Raw genomic sequence first — 17285 nt, 5'->3', positions numbered from 1 at the left:
ACCACTCCTTCTGTTTGATGGAGGTGACAAAGCTCAGTTTAATTTCTGACTGCTGTTTAAATTCTTGAGCTCAAGCTGGTTCCTGGAGCAGAAAAAGCTCGGAAGCTGTCCCTCCTACAAGCAGGCACCTCTGAGCAAAATATGACATCTCAGTTTCTGATGGTAAGGTCAGGAGATCTGATTCCATCGTCTAGCTTTCGGCTTCATGCTGTGTTAGTGGGACCTTTGGCATCTAGCACTTAATGATCTTGAAGGTTTCTTCCAACCCAAGCCCTCCCGTGATCCTATGATTCTGTGATTTCATTCAGGTTTATTAAGATGAGATGAGTTCTCCTAAATGCGCTGTTCTCCATATGATTATAATTGGAGTCTAGATGAATGACTTAAACCAGACACCAAACTTTCTGATGGCCAAAATGAAATGAAATCAATCCTTTACTGTGTCAGTAGTCTGTAACTAGAGCCCATCAGGTAATTCCCAGCCTCCTGCCTGTATCAGTGGCTGCACACAGTGAAAAAGTCTGATGGGATTTTAACCTCTAAAATGTTACAAAGCAACCAGAGGGTGAATATATTCACTATGCAAATACCTGCAGGAATAAGCTTATCATGTATGTCCTCAGGTACCACAGTAGTTAATGGTGGGACTCAGTAGGTCATGCTGAAAGTTGAGTCTGCTGATCTTAAAGGTCTTTTCCAACCTACATGACCTTATGCTAATATTTCTGTATTTATTTCTGTTCAGCTCCCAGAAAACCTCCCACCCAGCCCCCAGCTGACCCCATGGTGAAAAATAAAACAGAAACCTCAGTGACGCTGGCATGGTCCCCTCCGAAGATGCAACGCCCCATTCCAATCGATGGCTACATTGTGGAACCCAATAAACTAACTGGCTTCACCTGGGTGAGGTGCCACGAGTCTCATGTCCCCGTCCCAGAGTTCACGGTGAGCAATCTGTCTGAAGAGGCTGATGATCAGTTCCGAGTGTCTGCAGTCAATGCGCATGGACAGAGCCCGTCTCTGGAATTCCCAGGGAGCGTGCACCTTGGTAAGCACAAAAACCCCAATGGAAATGGGTCAGTGTGAGCTGAGCAGCTGTGTTGGTTCCCTAAAGATGTTTCCTTTGACTTGAAGGATAGTAGTGCATTAACACACCAAAGGCTTTCCTTTATTCCTAGTTCTCCTATCAACCTCCAGCTACCACTAAAGTGATATAAGTTATGTTTCTGTGACAGAGACATGAATATCCTTATCTTTTGATATCTCACATGTGCAAGAGGCAGAACTTTCTGTAACAGATCTTGAGCGTAGAAGTGCCTCTTCCAGCACTCATGCAAAGGGAGAAGTAGAAATGTCCCTATGATTTAATCTTCCATCTCTACATGAGATACCAGACTTGCATCTAAAGAGCATTAAGACATCCATGTTGTTCTTCCTCAGAACCAGTCCTGGCTGTGAAATCCCCCCTAACAACTGGTGAAGCTGTACCTGGAGGGGATGCCATGTTTACTATTGACCTTACAACAATGTGTTGCGGCACTTGGTACCTCAGTGGTAAAGTCTTACAGGAAAGCGAGACCTGCATCATCAAGAGAACCCAAACTACTCACAGCCTAATCATAAAGAACGTCACCAAGAATGATGGTGGAGCAGAAGTGAAATTTGTTGCAAAAATGTTGGTGTCATCACCAAGATGAGAGTGAGAGGTATTTGCTTTGATCGTTCTCCATTCCTCTTACAGTCAAGGCATAGTTGCTGTGATCTGATGATTAGAACTGGGGCTGCAGGCATTCACTGACTGTACCAAATACCTGAAATTGCATCCCATGGACTGACATGAGTCCTGGTAATGACCTAAACATGATAGCACTGAGTGTATGGTAAGCCAATCTACCCAGCTGCTTGGTATCTGAACCAGACTGCTTCATGCCAGCTGATGAATGTCTGCAGTTCACAGCTCTTGGCCAGTGCATTCAGTCACCAGGTTTACCACTGCATCACCATAGAGCAGTACTTTCAGCTCCAGGTTCAGACAGCCTTTCTGATTGCACTGGAATAGTTTAGAAGTAGGGGAGCAATCATTCCAATAATAACTCTATCAATCAGCTTTGCATGACAAAATAGAACAAATAAACATTCATTATGGGAGGAGCTGTTTGTCATTGGGTGGAAACCTCTGCAGAAGCATGTTTAGAGCATTATTAATCAGTAGAAGGAGATGTTTGGTTGATTTTTACTTTGTAAATCCGGCAAAAAGCCCAAATGAAATATCTTTAATTGCTCAGCAGTGACACAATGATGAGTGCAGGAACAGAAGGTGATACTTTTTCAGAGATGTTGCAGCAAACATTGACCACGTTAGCCTGATATAAATTGAACTAACGAGGCCTTTGCTCCTGACAGGTGCTGCAGTGAGATTTACCAATAAGAGCAAAGATGTAGAAAAGATCTCCGCTCGGCTGCGTGAGGAAGCCAAACTGCAGGCTGAGCTTTCAGACACAGGCGCTACTGTGGAGTGGATGAAGGATGGGAAGGAGCTCAAGGCCAGTGAAAAATATGAACTGCACATTGTGGGGAAGAAACACACCCTGAAAATTCACAGCGTCTCAATGGATGATGCTGGAAGTTGTCAGTGCATCTGTGAGGGGGATAAAATGCTCTATCAGCTTTCAGTGAAAGGTATGTGACAGTCTGGGCTGTCCTCTTCCTGCCCAGGGCCAGCAGACTGCATTCACCTGACTCCCCGGCAGTCCAGCTGTTGTCAGACAGCATCTGGGGTGTTTTCAGTGGCTGTTTTGACTTGAACTGGCCAATCTGCTTTGTAGAGCCATTTGATTTCTGTGTTCTGTCCTGTGATTCGTCCCTAAGATATAGAGGAAATCAAGGGAAAGATAGGAAAAAGAGCATCCCAGCCTTCCTGCTCTTCTCTCAGGGTGGCCACGAGAGATGATGTCAACAGCTCTTTTTGTAGCAGTGATCCCAAATGTAGAAGAGACCTGTGAAGAGTCACAGGGATGTTTCCTTAGCTGTCATTCCATGGTGGGCTTTTTCTTACACAGATGTAGAGAGAAACTGAACTTTCCCACGCAGGGAAAGTCTGTTTTGCTGCAGGGTGTAGGTCTGATCTCTGAGATCCACACGCTGGGCCTTGATTGCAATAAATGAGAGCCCTTTGTTTGCTCCAGTGGAAGACTTTCCATTTCTGCAGTACCCTCTGCAGATGACACAAATGCAAATGCACCTTCTTCCCAGCAACAATTGCCTTTTTTTTTTTTTTTTTTTTTTACACTGAATATGAATGAGGCTCTTCATCATATTCTGCTGGCTTGTCAACCTTGTTGATCCTTGGAGAGACGAGAAAGCCCTAGAGTAGTGTATGCAGTTTGGCATTGGAGAGCTTACTTAATTGCTTCTTCTCAAAGAACAAACTCAAGAGAGGCATGGAGACAGCTCCAAAGAGAATTGAATAATAGGTATAAATTTAAGGAGAGCAGAACTTCCTGCCAAGGCTTGTCAGCTAGTCTTAATTTTGCTTTTCTTCTCTTTCTTTGTCATGTTAGCATAATATTTCATACTGGCAGTTCTGCCCACAGAATTAACTGGCACAGGCTGCCCAGGGAGGAGGTGGGATCCCTGGAGGTGTTCAGGACCAGTTCTTGGGACCAGTGCTTTTTTACATGGTTATCAGTGACACCAATGATGCAATGGAGTGCACCCTCTGCTGTTTGCTGAGTGGTGCGGCTGATGCAGTGGAAGGAAGGGATGCCATTCAGAGGGAGCTCAACTGAGAGGTTGGCCTAGGTGAATCTAATGAGGTGGAACACAGCAAAGTGCAAGGTTTTGCACTTGGGCTGGAGGAATCCCAGGCATTTCTACAGACTGGGAGGAGCAGTCCTTAAGAGAAGCCCCGCAGAGAAGGACCTGGGGGTCCTGGTGGATGAAAAACAGAACGTGAGCCATCAGCGTGCTCTTGCAGCTCAGAGAGCAAATGGTCCCCTGGGCTCCATCAGAAGAGGGGATGGCCAGCAGGGACAGGGAGGTGATTGATCTTCATGATCCTTGAGGTCCCTTCCAACCCGGGCCATTCTATGATTCTATGATTACACTCGCTGTCAGAAATAATGGCAGCTGTACAGAAGCTGGATATATTTGGGGACAGTTCTTGTAACCAGCTGATTTTAAGACCTTGCCAGAGTTGAGAGTCTAAATTGCGTGCCAGAAGAAAGCTGGGAAAGTGGTTATTGCTCATTCTTTTTCATTTGCTGATTCTTTCTTTAGTGTTCCTTTTCCAAAGGAGATTCTGGTGATGGAAGCAGTTGAAGAAAGAACCAAAGCAGCTCTTGCCAAGAGTGCTTGAAGTCCCTGTGGAGAGAAGCAAAGAACTTGGGCTTCCTCTGGGATGCTCCCCACCATGTCTCAGGAAGGAGACAACTGCTGTTCCACTTTCTGCTCTGTGTGTGGAAAGGTACGTCTGGGTTTCTTCTGCTTGTTTTTTCTTTCTTTTTCTGGCTTTGAAGGAGAAGGGGTGGAGCAAAGGGAGACCCACTGGTCATTTGTTACCTCAAGAGCAGGATGGATTTTACATTCACTGTGAAAAACCTGGGCTAGTAGCATGGGCATGTTTCAGGCGGGACTCTTCTTTTGCTGCTTGGTTTCCTTTTGGCTACAGGGAGACAGCTGTCTAAAGGTGTGTTTTCAAACCCACTCTCCAAAACCATGTTTCATTGTTGCAGGTGGTTCAGTGTGCTCTTGCAGTGCAGATGCTGTAGTTTGCTGTAGAATCTGAATGGTTTCTGTTCCTAGGGAAGGACTGGGAGGAGGTAGTGAGAAGAGAATTCAATGCCTGAGGTGTATCTTAGTGAGAAATGTTGGCATGAGGTGCTGAAAGTCTTGAGCTGTCAAAGGCCAGTGATGCTCAGACTCCTTAACCTGCTGGAGCAGGGTGGAAGCAAGGAGTGGGCACTGCCGTCCCACCAGCTGCACTTGGTTCTGGTCTGCCAGGTCTGTGCTGGCCTGGATTTCTTCTGAGAAGTTTGTTGGAGCTGCTTGGAGTAGTGAAGGGTGGGGAAGAAGTGCTGCTCAAGAGCTAAGGCTCCGCTTGATCATTTTGGATGGATTTAACCATGGTATCTGAAGACATAGTTTCCATCAGAATGATCCCAGCATTGTGCAAGTGTCTCAGCTGAAGGCCCTGAGCAGATGTGTGAGAGCACCCGCCTCCTCCAGATGAGCCATAGGAAAGCTGACTGTGCCCAGTAATTACAGCTTCTGCAGATTGAATGTGCTTCCAAGTGTTTTCCTTAGTGATCAATCATGTCCCAGCACTGTGATATTCCATCTCTGGCACAATCTGGAGCATCTCTGCAATACTTGGGTGCTCATTCCCACCAGAGTTTCTTCCTTTCTCTCTTTAGAGTCAGTGTGGTGCAGTTCCCTGTGTTTGTGAGCAGCAGCCAGCAGGCTGCAAGAAATCCAATGGCAGCTTTCAGCACACAGAGGGATGTGATGGGGACAGACTGTCCTTACCGCCATGCAGAAGTGAGTTTTTACCGTCCTCTCTCAAGAAGTATGAAAGAATAGAGTTTGAATGATACTTGTGAGCAGGTGCTGTGCTGTAGGGGATGTCAGGTAACCATTCCTATGGGGGTGCGGGAAGGAGCAGTGAAAGTGATGTATTAGTTTGTGTTTTGGCTGTTAAAGAGGAGTTCCATTTCTGGAAGCAAAACTATGGGCTAAGATGGAAAACAGAAGGGAGAAGGCTGATACCTGGATCGTGGGCTGAGCTTTGGTGACTGAAGCCATCTGCAGTAGATGTTTTTCTGTTTTGCACAGTGGGGTTCAGAATGGGAGCTGATGATGAATGGGAGCTGCTCGAGGGACAGACTTCCATGTACAAGTTCCAGTGCCTCAATGACTTTCTTGTAGCGAGGAACCCCAAACTGAACATAAGACTTGAGGCGCAGCCTCCCCAGTGTTGAGTCCAAGGGGATGATTACCTCTCTGCTCCTGCTGGCCACACTATTTCTTAGACAGGCCAGGATGCCGTTGGCCTTCTTGGCCACCTGGGCACACTGTTGGCTCATGTTCAGCTGAGCATCGACCAACAGCCCCAGGTCCATTTCCTCTGCACAGCCCTGCAGCCACTCAGCCCCAAGCCTATAGCGCTGCATGGGGTTATTGTGGCCAAAGTGCAGGACCTGGCACTTGGCCTGGGTGTACCACATCCCATTCACCTCAGCCCAGTGAGGTTGATCCAGCTTATCTAGATCCCTCTGAAGGGGCCTCCCTTCCCTCAGGCAGATCAACACCACCTCCCAGTCAAAAGACAAAAAGAGAAGAAAGCAGAAATGAAGAAGGCTTCTCTGAGAGCTGCCCCTGCACCTGCAGAGGTGAGTCCTTGTTATGGACAGACACAGCTCTTGTTGTCAGGGCCTCCATCTGTGAGACATGAATGAGACTGTAAAATCCTGAGGGAAGTGGTGTCCTGGTTCTGTACTTGCTTTTTTCCTTTGCAGTTTTTGATGTGTTGCACAAAATGAAGGAGAAATCTCTAAAGCAGGTGGTCGGGATGCTGGCATGGTGATGTTACTTAGTAATTAGTGCTATTATTTTGTAGTATATTAATAGTTTGCTAATAAACGAAAAACAAGGGGGGGAGGAAGGCGTTCTGATAACAGAGGATGCTGAGAAGGCAGAAACACTGAATGCCTTCTTTGCTTCTGTCTTTAGTGAAAAGGCTCCCCCTCAGAAATCCCAGACCCTGGAGGTTAATGAGAGAGTCTGGACAATAGGAGATTTCTCTTTAGTCAGGGAAGAGGTGGTCTGTGATTGCCTAGGAAACATTAATGTCCATAAATACATGGGATGGGTGCATGGGGTGCATCCACGGGTGCTGAGAGAGCTGGTGGAGGTCATTGCTGAGCCGCTCTCTGTAATCTTTCAGAGGTCTTGGAGAACTGGGGAGGTGCCTGAAGACTGGAGGATGACCAGTGTCACTCCAGTCTTCAAAAAGGGCAAGAAGGAAGAGCCAGGTAATTATAGGCCAGTCAGCCTCACCTCTGTCCCAGGGAAGGTGATGGAACAGCTTGTGCTGGATGCCATCTCCAGAGAACTGGGAGTAAAGCAGGTTATCAGGAGTACTCAGCATGGGTTCACCAAGGGGAGGTCGTGCTTGACCAGCCTGGTGGCCTTTTATGAAGATGTCACTAGCTGGGTGGACGGGGCTAGAGTGGTAGATGTAGTCTACCTTGATTTCAGAAAGGTTTTTGATACTGTCCCCCATGACATCCTTATAACAAAGCTGAGGAAGTATGGGATAGATGAGTGGACAGTGAAGTGGGTCGTGAACTGTCTGACTGGCAGAGTGCAGAGGGTTGTTGTTGGCGGTGCTGAGAGGGGATTTGATCCAGGTTTATAAATACCTGAGGTGTGGGGGCCATAGTGGCACGGCTGGTCTCTTTTCAGTAGTGCGTGGGGACAGGACTAGGGGTAATGGGCTGAAACTTGTGCATAGGAAGTTCCACATGAATGTGCACTATAACTTCTTTATGGTGAGGGTGACGGAGCACTGGAACAGGCTGCCCAGGGAGGTGGTGGAGTCTCCTTCTCTGGAGATATTCAAGACCCGCCTGAACACCTACCTGTGCAACATGGTGTAGGGAACCTGCCATGGCAGGGGGGTTGGACTCAATGATCACTAGAGGTCCCTTCCAACCCCTACAATTCTGTGATTCTGTTGGAAGGTGGGAATGCAAGAGAGAATATTGCGAGCAAAAGCTGTGGAGCGAGATAAATGGCATGAGAAAGCAAAGCTGAGAACTAAGGAATGCTCCAGAAGAGAAAACAAAGTCCAGTAGGGCATATTTAGAGACAGGTGAAGCATCCATGAGTGCACTGAGGAGTACTAGGGTGCTCTGGAATGTCTCTTGGGCTCCCTACAGCACACATACTTGCTCTGGGGCATGTCTGGATGTCTGTAGAGCTAATTGCGGGGCCCTGAGAAACGTCTGGGGCACATTAGGGGGCACTGGCTTCCATGTGAGTGTTCCCAGGTTCCCAGAAGTCAACAGGGAAGCCTTTGGAGACCCCTTGGGAAGACTCAGTGGGGCCCTAGAGTGATGTAGCAGCTTGTGTTGGTTGCATCTGCTTGGCAGGGAAGCAATTTCCCTGGTGAGAGCTGAGTGACTGGAAGGTGATTTACTTGGTTTAATTAATTTAATTACCTGGATTATAATTAAATAACACTGTTCAGCGTTCATTAAAGATTTCTTTTTTTTCCAAAGTACTTCAGTTGTGCAGCTGTAGCAGCTTTGCTAAGATATATCGAGTTTATTCAAAATTCCAGTGATGCTCCTAAAGCACTTGAAGTGCATTTGAGGGGGGGAGTGACAAAACAGCTCTGAGAGACACATCATCAGATCAGAACATTGGAACGGTAACTAATAGCAGAGATTCTGATAAGAATATTGAAGTTTTCAAATTACCTTTTCTTAAAGTTGTATTTCACCAAGTTTCATCAATGTGCACACTGAAGAGCTGACTTGTTATCTTTCTTTTTATAAAAAATCATGTGTTACAATTGAGAGCAGAAGTTATAGGATGGAACATTCTCCAAGTAAAGTGCAAAAGAACAGACTCAGTGTTCTGTACAGCGTGAGCAGATCTTGAATTATTCCAGCAGTTAACTCCTGAATTTTTTTTCAGACTCTCAGTGGAGTTTTATACAGTGAGACTGTAGGGATCATTGCTTAGATTTCCTTCAAGTACCTATGGAATACCTGTACATTCTCTTAATTGAAACACTGTCTTTAACAGAATGAAATTTGAGAAATGAAATGTAATAACTCCAATGTGAGTGTATCATCTCACCAGTGGCCTGCTAAAAGCTGTGGAACAGATGCTGTGTCAGATCGTACTCAGAGAGTGGAAAATCTTCATCAAGCTCCCTTAACAGGTAGGTTGTTGCTGTTCCAAAGAAAGCAACTGCAAATTTTCATGCCAAAGCCCAAATCCAGCTATGTGGGAAACACACGGCCCCCATTACACGGATGTGCTGCAAGTTTCAAAACCAGCCATAATATTGCACAAGAGAGATTTGGGTCTGGCTTTGCTAAATAGGAAGGTCAGTGCGGCTGTAAGATCTGATTGGTGAGGAAAGAACCCACTGCCTCCTAACCTGTTGCCTGCCAGAATCCAAGCTTGAGATGCTAGATGCCTTGGTTTGAAGGATAGTGGAGTAACGTGAGAGGGTCACGTTTTGCCATGTTGCTCCTCATAGAGGATCCTCCTTGGAGAAGGAGGAGTCATGCTTAATTGAATGGAGGTAGGACTGGGAATTGATTTCTCAGCAGCTGGAGATAAGACTTTCTGCAGTGCTTTTCTCTTTGGTAGAATCAGTTGCCTATAGACAAGTTGCTGTCTGCTTCTGTTCTGAAGCACTAATGGACCAAAGCATTGGGCTGCTCTGACAAAACATGCCTCAAACTGCTAGACACGAGCTGGACTGTAAATCCATAGTATGCTTTCTGTCACTTGGTCTCTTTAGTTGCTGACTCTATCTCTGGGGTCTTACTGACAGGCAGGACTGTGTTCAGGATGGCTTTTTGGTGCACACGCTGCAGACAGAGGCTGCACGGGCTGCTGCCTCTTCACACGGTGCCACTTCTGCACTGAAGGCATTTGCTGTTGGTCAGTTTGTTCACCTGACAGTGTCATCTAGCAGGTGCCCACAAATACTGTTGCCTTCAGTGTGTCGTATAATGCTTGATGAGATGTACTCCACTTCAGGAGGACGGCACTCGGTGGTTTGTAGGTGCAGTCAATGCCACGCCATTCCTAGTTCTACCTGAGTTGTGCACCATGTGCCCAGAACCAACCCAGTTATTCCGGTTGCATATAAAGCCCTGAAAAGCCATCAGTCACCAGTCTATTTGTTCTGCCCCAACATCTGTGCAGCCATTTAAAAATCCTTTTCTTTTGCAGGTCCCTTGCAGCCCATCCTGGCAGCCTGCAGTAACGAGTCCTTTTTCCATCGCTGTGCCACCTTGCTTTGTTACTGCAGGCTGGACATTCAAAATACAGAGAAGCTCCTGTTGTACTGCAACACCTCTCTGATATAAGGTAATCCCTTCTTGCCATTATTCTGTTGGTTCTTGTAGAGATCAGTACACATGGGAACTTTTCTCTTTGTCCTTTGTCAAAAGCTCTGCTTTGCTGTTTGCGTGCTCCAGTGCAGACAATGCTGGACGTTCTTTGCTGGCAGTTACCTGTCTGTGACAAACATTTTCCTTGGTAAAGACCTCGGGACACTTAATGCTGCATGTGACAATGGACACCGGCCAACCTGACATTTTCCAGATAGATAACGAGTTACAGCCATGAGGCAGTCCAGGCTTTGGGGGGATTGTTAACCTTTAGAAAAGAGGTTTCCATTGCAGCCAATCCATCACCAGTATGCAACAGGGATCTTTACTGCGTCAGTGGAAGAGTGCTGCTGGCTTTCATGGGGGCGTTACTTAATGGGATTGTTTGGTTTCCCAAAGCAGACATACGAGCTCAGCCATTGTTTCCCTTATAGTTCCTTATTTCCAGAGCTCTGGGATTTGTTGGGATTTCTTAGGAACAAATCTGAACTCTGGGAAAGTGGTGTTTTCTTGTGAAATACCTTGGTCTGAATCACAGCTCTCATTGGAAGTAAACTAAAGTTAGCTCAGAAATCCAGATTGTTTGAAATAAAGAGGATCCTACAGCCAGTGCCGTGAATCTTTTTAACTGGGCTCTGAAAAACTCCTGGAAGTGAATTCTTTCTTGTTATCACTGGCTTTGTAGCAGCCGTTTTTACATTTGCCTCAATATCATTCTGGGTTTTCTGAGTGTGTCCCGTTCCTGAAATCTCACTTCTCCTTGGGGAAATCCCCTCACAACCTTTCCTGCAGATTCCACTATACAATGTCTCAATAGCACTCAGTCAAGTGAAAGTGCAGTACCTGATGATTTTTGCCAAGATTTTTCTGTCTGTACCTTGGGAACTTTCTGCCGGGAGACAGAATTACACCAAACTCCTGAAGTAATGCAAGTTTTTCCTCATAAAATAAGCCATTTTCTGTAAATTCTTTCCTGTGTTGCTGTAACTCTCCAATTTTCAGTGATCACATGTCAACTGTTTTATGCAAAATCTTTTTCAGGAGCAATAAGGAGATGAATTGTTTCAGCTCCATGAACCGACTGCAGATCTGCAGAAGACGTCAGACCCAGTGAATTCTTCCATCTGTTCCAACCTGAGTTCCATCGTGTTTATAAATCTGGGAGCAGAGCAGAGTGGCACTCGTGCTGCCCCTGCAGACACAGCTCACTAGCAGCATCTGCCAAACACTGCCAACATCACTGCCCAAACTGCTGCACCACAGGTGGAGGTTACTGCCAGATATACATTGTTCGGAACACCAGAGCCAATACAAAACTTATTTTAATGTGAGTTTGGAATTTATTTCCCAATCAATCCCCATCTGGCCTCTAAGTTAAGATGGGGGAGGTGCCATCCCCAGCCCTGCACAGCAGCCTCCACAGCTCACACGGTGATCACCCATCCGCTGCACATGGTGTCGAGTGACGTCAGTGTTCATTCCCAGAACATAGTGCTTTTTAAAGTGCAATATGCAGGAAATCCTGGTTAGGAGAAGCATCCAGAATGTCAGAGGATGGTCCGAGTGGAACAGTTCAGATGTTTGCTCTATGATCTCTTGTCTTCAAGCTTCTTCTAGGAAGGCTGTAGCATTACGAACAGAAATACATTACCCTTTGATTACACTTTGCATGCCACATGCACTCTGTTAAGTTTTAACATATCAAGCACTAAGTGTTGTTGCAGTGCCATTTGCAATGCTTGTTGCACTTGTGAGTTTAATTCTTCAAAAGCATGTCTAGTCCAATTTGACAACATGTGGACTTGCCAGGTGGTGTTTTCAAAGATGACTTTATGTTTTGCCAGGACAGTTTATAGAGCAAATATGTTCTCTAATATCGTAGAGATTCTCGGTCCAGCAGTCAGCTCTGAACTGAGCTGAACACTCGATTTGGGCAGCACTATCACTATACCACGCTACAACTCTGAACATTGCTCCAAGGCTAAATACAAATAGAATTTTCCATTTGAGCATCTCCAAGGCAATCCAAATGGTTCAGGATAAAGACTGATTTGGCCAGTTCAGGTATTGATATAGTCTATAGAAATTTCAGAGAACAGAGTGCGTAGGGCACCCCACCATATAAATTACAAGAGGGTGACCCCAGCACATTCACATCTCTTATCAAAACTTAGACACTTTCCAACAACCGTGTTCCCAATGGGCCTCCTGGACTGGTGTTACAATCAATGACTCCATGACACTACATCACGTTGCAAAGGGCTTTATGATGGGTTTCTTCTGTGACCACATCTAACTGATAGCAGATAGGTCCCTTGATTCAAATCCCAGTTTGTTAGGAAGTTGGAGATACCATGGATAGTTACACGTCAGTCATCATCAGGTGGATAAAAGCAAGGAATGAAGGTGTCAAAAGGAATGGTACCACAGTGCAGGGAGTGCTGGTGAGCCAGGACGACCTGTACAAACTGTGTTAACCCCAGTGTGAAGTTGAACCGTTCTCAGGACTGACATCACCACCCACAGCCACCCAGAGATAATATTGTTAAGAAGCACGCAGGCCAAGCTCTGGGAAGCAATTACGGCAAAGCCAGCTGCCAAGGGTTAATGCTTATCAAGTGATTCCAGTGAAAGATCGGAGTCTGGATTGGTTGGGGAGGGAAGGATTTGTTGTTGTTGTTGTTTGTTTCCTTTCATCTTTGTGTGTGTTTCCATCTGTTTGGTTTTTAAAGACTCCTTAGTTTCTTTAAAAAATAATTAAAACAATTCCAAATAAGCGTGGCACCATTGAACTTATAACTCCAGATGAGCTTGATAATACTGACAAATTCCGCCGCAAAAACACATCTACCTCTCACACGTGGAATCTATGAGCAGAATCTAGCACAGAAGGCCACTGCCCCGCCCTCCACTATGAGCTGGGCCAGAAGGCCTCACTGTCCAATAGCTGAAGGCCACTGCCCCGCCCTCCACTATGAGCTGGGCCAGCACACAGCACAGAAGGTGCTGGCGCAGCACACCCAAGGCATTCACTGTCTGCACACCCTTGCGACAGGGACGAGAGGCAGTGGGCGCTACGGGGTCAGGGGCAGCTGTCCTTGCAGACCCCACGAGTGAGAGCAGAGCGATTGTTGGTGGCCTTTGGCCAGAGCTTTTGGAGGCCGAAGGTCTCTTCAGCTTCAGATCTTGCCATGGCCGTGCTGCGAGGCAGTGCGGGACGGGGACAAGGCAAGTGCAGCCGGCCCTCTCCCCGCCGGGGCCCGGCACAGCCCCCAGCCTGCGCTGTGCAGCAGGAGGAGAAGAGCTGGGAGCTGGAGGTGCTGCAGGCCCAGCTGGAGGGCGAGCGGCTCCACTGCCAGGAGCTGCAGCGCCGCTGGGCTGCCGAGAGATGTGAGCTGCAGGAGGCGGCAGAGCGGGAGCGGCAGCTGCTGGCCGACCAACTGCATTGTGCCTGGGAGAAGCAGCAGGCCCAGGAAGAGCAGCAGCTGAAGGAGTGGGAGCAGCGGCAGCGGGCGACGGTGACCCGGCAGCTGCTGCGCTGGAAGGAGGCCGAGCTGCGCGCCACAAAGGAGCTGCTGCAGCGGGAGTGCGATGCAGCCCTGCGCCAGGCTCGGGAGCTGCAGCAGCAGCTGGCCAAGGTGCTGAGGAACCCCCCCAGCCGCAGCGAGGCGGCCCATGCCCAGCTGCAGGACGTCCTCAGCAAGCTGCGCTGGGAGACGGATGGGGAGCAGCCCGCCTGCATCCGCCACCTCCAGCAGCAGCTGGAGCTGGAGAGGAGGCTCTTCAACCAGTACGTCGTGGGCAGCTTGGAAGACGAGCTCCGCAACGGAATGTCCTGCTCCCAGGACGGAGAAGGAGCTCTGCGCCGCCACTGTGCAGAGCAGGGCTCCAGTCGACCGGCCATGAAGGACGCTCACGTCCAGGTGAGATGACACACTGAGAGAGTGGGGATTGTTCAGCCTGGGGAGGGAGGGGAGGCTCCGCGGACACCACTGGAGGCACCTCTGGGCAACGTGAGCTAGTGGAAGCTGTCCCTGCCCTTGGCATGGGCTTGAAACGGGAGAGTCTTGAAGGCCCCTTCCTACACAGACCATTCTGTTATGGTATGATTTTCTGGTTCTAGGTGCCAGAGACAGCCAAGGAAGACCTGGGGCTCCCTGGAAGCCGACCCTCACCCCGCCGGGGCCCGGCACAGCCCCCCGCCTGCCCTGCGCAGCGGGAGGAGAAGAGGCAGGAGCTGAAGGCACTGCAGGCCCAGCTGGAGGGTGAGCGGCTCCGCTCCCAGGAGCTGCAGCGCCGCTGCGCTGCTGAGAGACGTGAGCGGCAGGAGGCGGCAGAGCGGGAGCGGCAGCTGCTGGCCGACAAACTGCGCTCCAAGTGGGAGCGGGTGCGGGTGTCAAAGCTGCAGCGCCTGCGGGAGCAGAGCCTGAGGCAGTGGGAAGCAGAGATTCGCCAACTGCTGCGGGAGAAGGAGGCCCAGCTGCGCCAGATGACGGAGCTGCTGCAGAAGCGGCGCAACGACACCATCCGCCACGCATGGCATCTGCAGCGGCAGCTGGCGGAGGCGCTGCTGAGGAGCGGCAGCAGCAGAGCGGACCGCAGAATGCAGCAGCAAGTCCAGCGGCAGCTCTGCTGGAAGTCCCGTGGAGAGCAGGCCGTGGAGAGCAAGCGCCTCCAGTGTGAGCTGCAGGAGCAGAGAAGACGCTTCCTGCAGTACATCCTGGAGCACGTGGAGGGGCAGCCACCCGCCTCCTGCAGCGGGGCCAGGGCCTGCCGTCGGGCTGTAGCAGAGGTGGGTGTTCAGGCTGCAGAGCAACAAGAGGCCCTGAGCAACCTGGAGAGGCAGTGCCAGGCCCTGAAGGCCCACAACCACCCTGAAGGCCCAGAAGCGTGCCAGAAGCTGCAGAGTGTCCAGCAGGCTGACATCAAACTTGGAGCACTCGGCAAGCGTCTGGAGGAAAACTGCACACAGCTCCAAGAGATGGGGACAAAGCTGAGGCCGCACGGAAATCCCAAACGGGAATGCTCCAACCCCCAGGAAAAGCTGGGGGAGCCGAACGTTTGGACAGCGGCAGTCTGCATCATGCATTGTCGCAGACCATCACCACCAATACGAAGATTCATAGCTCGTCACAGCTACAATCCTTTTGAGGGCCCGAATGAGGACCCAGAAAACGAGCTTCCACTGACAGCTGGACAATACGTTTACATCTGTGGAGACATGGATGAGGATGGCTGGTTTCTGGGAGAGCTGACAGACGGCACAAGAGGACTGGTCCCTTCCAATCTGGTGGAAGAAGTTTCAGATGATGAGCTGGATACCACCGTGCCTCCAGGGCTTCGTGATCTCCTGCTGGATACCGATGACGAAGAGAGACCAGGCAGCAGGAGAGGGGCAGAAAGTGATGGTGATTAAGCGTGCCAGAAGCTTCAGAGCAACTTGGAGCACTCGGCAAGCGTCTGGGTAAAAACTTCACACAGCTCCAGGAGATGGGGACAAAGCTGAGGCCACACCGAAATCCCAAACGGGAATGCTCCAACCCCCAGGAAAAGCTGGGGGAGCCGAACGTTTGGACAGTGGCAGTCTGCATATATATATACATATACTATATGTATAAGTATACTATATACATAATACTATATATTATGTACTATAGAAAATAATATAAATGATATATATATATGCGAAGTTTCGGATGATGGCGTGGATACCACCGTGCCTCCAGGGCTTCGTGATCTCCTGCTGGATACCGATGACGAAGAGTGACCAGGCAGCAGGAGAGGGGCAGAAAGTGATGGTCACCATCCAGAAATCTGTGCCTGTGTGTTGGCTTAGCCTGGGGGACACCGAAATTCCTCTCCATAAGACATCAACATCTTATCAAGATTCCACCTTTCTGGATGAAGACTACCTCCTGCTCCACTTGATGTTCAAGTGGAGTGTGGTCCATCAGCAGCAAGACCTTAAAAATTCATCCCTTGTATGACTGAGGATTTATTACATTGGACTGGATTAAAAAAAAAAAAAAACCAAAAAAATTCACAAAATACACCAAAACAACAACAACAAATATTATATATTATATAATATATATATAGTATATAATTATGTACTATATACTATATATTATGTATAATATATAATATATATTATATATATTATAATATTCTAAAAAAAATAAAAACAACCAAACCCAAAAAGTGTGTCCAGTCTTCTTGGTTTTTGGCAGTCCGCTTTTGTAAAGGTACAAGGAAAGGAGGAGGCTGAGGAAAGCCTCCAAAGTCTTTCTCAAGCGCTCTACCTTCAAGTATTAAAATCGAGAGAGAAAGGAATCATCACTGCTTGCCTCTGTTCTTTGAGACACCTGAAGTACCTTGGAAGGCCACACTGCCTGAGCCCTACAGACAGTCTGTCCCAAAGCAGCTGTTTGATCATTTCCATTGGTTGACAATGCATAGCGCTTGCATTGTCTGCAGGCACAGACTCAGATGCACAACCACATCCTTAACTGTAGGTCCGTACATCCTTTATGTACATGCTCATGCTCCCCCTTGACATTTTCTCTCTGAGTGTGAGTGTCAGAAGACATTAATGTGCTCTGGACTCTGTGGGAAGAGGGTGTGCAAGGACGCGGTGGTAAGTGTGTGTGTCTGTCAGGTGAGTTCCCGGACGATTGGAGGAAGGGTCATGTCACTTCCATTTACAGGAAGGGGAGCAGGGAGGACCCAGGTAACTACAGGCCGGTGAGTCTCACCTCCGTGCCTGGGAAGATTATGGAACAGATCCTCCTGGACAACAGGCTCGATCACATAAAGAACGAGCACGTAATCCTAGACAGCCAGCACGGCTTCACCAGGGGAAGGTCATGCTTAACTAATCTTGTGGCCTTCTATGATGGAGTGATGGCGTTGGTGGACGAAGGGAAGGCGACCGATGTCATTTACCTGGACCTGAGCAAGGCCTTTGACATGGTCCCCCATCTCATCCTCATCTCCAAATTGGAGGGAAGTGGAATTGATGGGTGGACAACTAGATGGATAAGCAATTGGTTGAAAGGGTGCAGACAGAGGGTGGTGGTCAATGGCTCTATGTCCAGGTGGAGGCTGGTAACGAGCGGCGTCCCTCAAGGGTCTGTCTTGGGA

The 17285-nt window shown here is 48.4% G+C and overlaps 1 protein-coding gene across 1 annotated transcript; it reads left to right on the top strand.

Moving 5' to 3' along the window:
- The first annotated feature begins 8540 nt into the window (after window positions 1-8540).
- Window positions 8541-16252, top strand: LOC107307673 (uncharacterized). The gene is made up of 4 exons (XM_085528354.1): window positions 8541-8953; window positions 9982-10119; window positions 11184-14065; window positions 14266-16252. Exons 3-4 carry the CDS (start codon window positions 13334-13336, stop codon window positions 15556-15558), a joined length of 2025 nt encoding a protein of 674 aa, XP_085384480.1. The 5' UTR covers window positions 8541-8953; window positions 9982-10119; window positions 11184-13333; the 3' UTR covers window positions 15559-16252.
- The last annotated feature ends 1033 nt before the right edge of the window (window positions 16253-17285 follow it).

Source organism: Coturnix japonica, chromosome Z, assembly GCF_054131305.1.
Source record: "Coturnix japonica strain WE chromosome Z, WE-NBRP24, whole genome shotgun sequence".
Lineage (NCBI taxonomy): Eukaryota > Metazoa > Chordata > Aves > Galliformes > Phasianidae > Coturnix > Coturnix japonica.
This window is presented reverse-complemented; position numbering and strand designations above follow the sequence as displayed.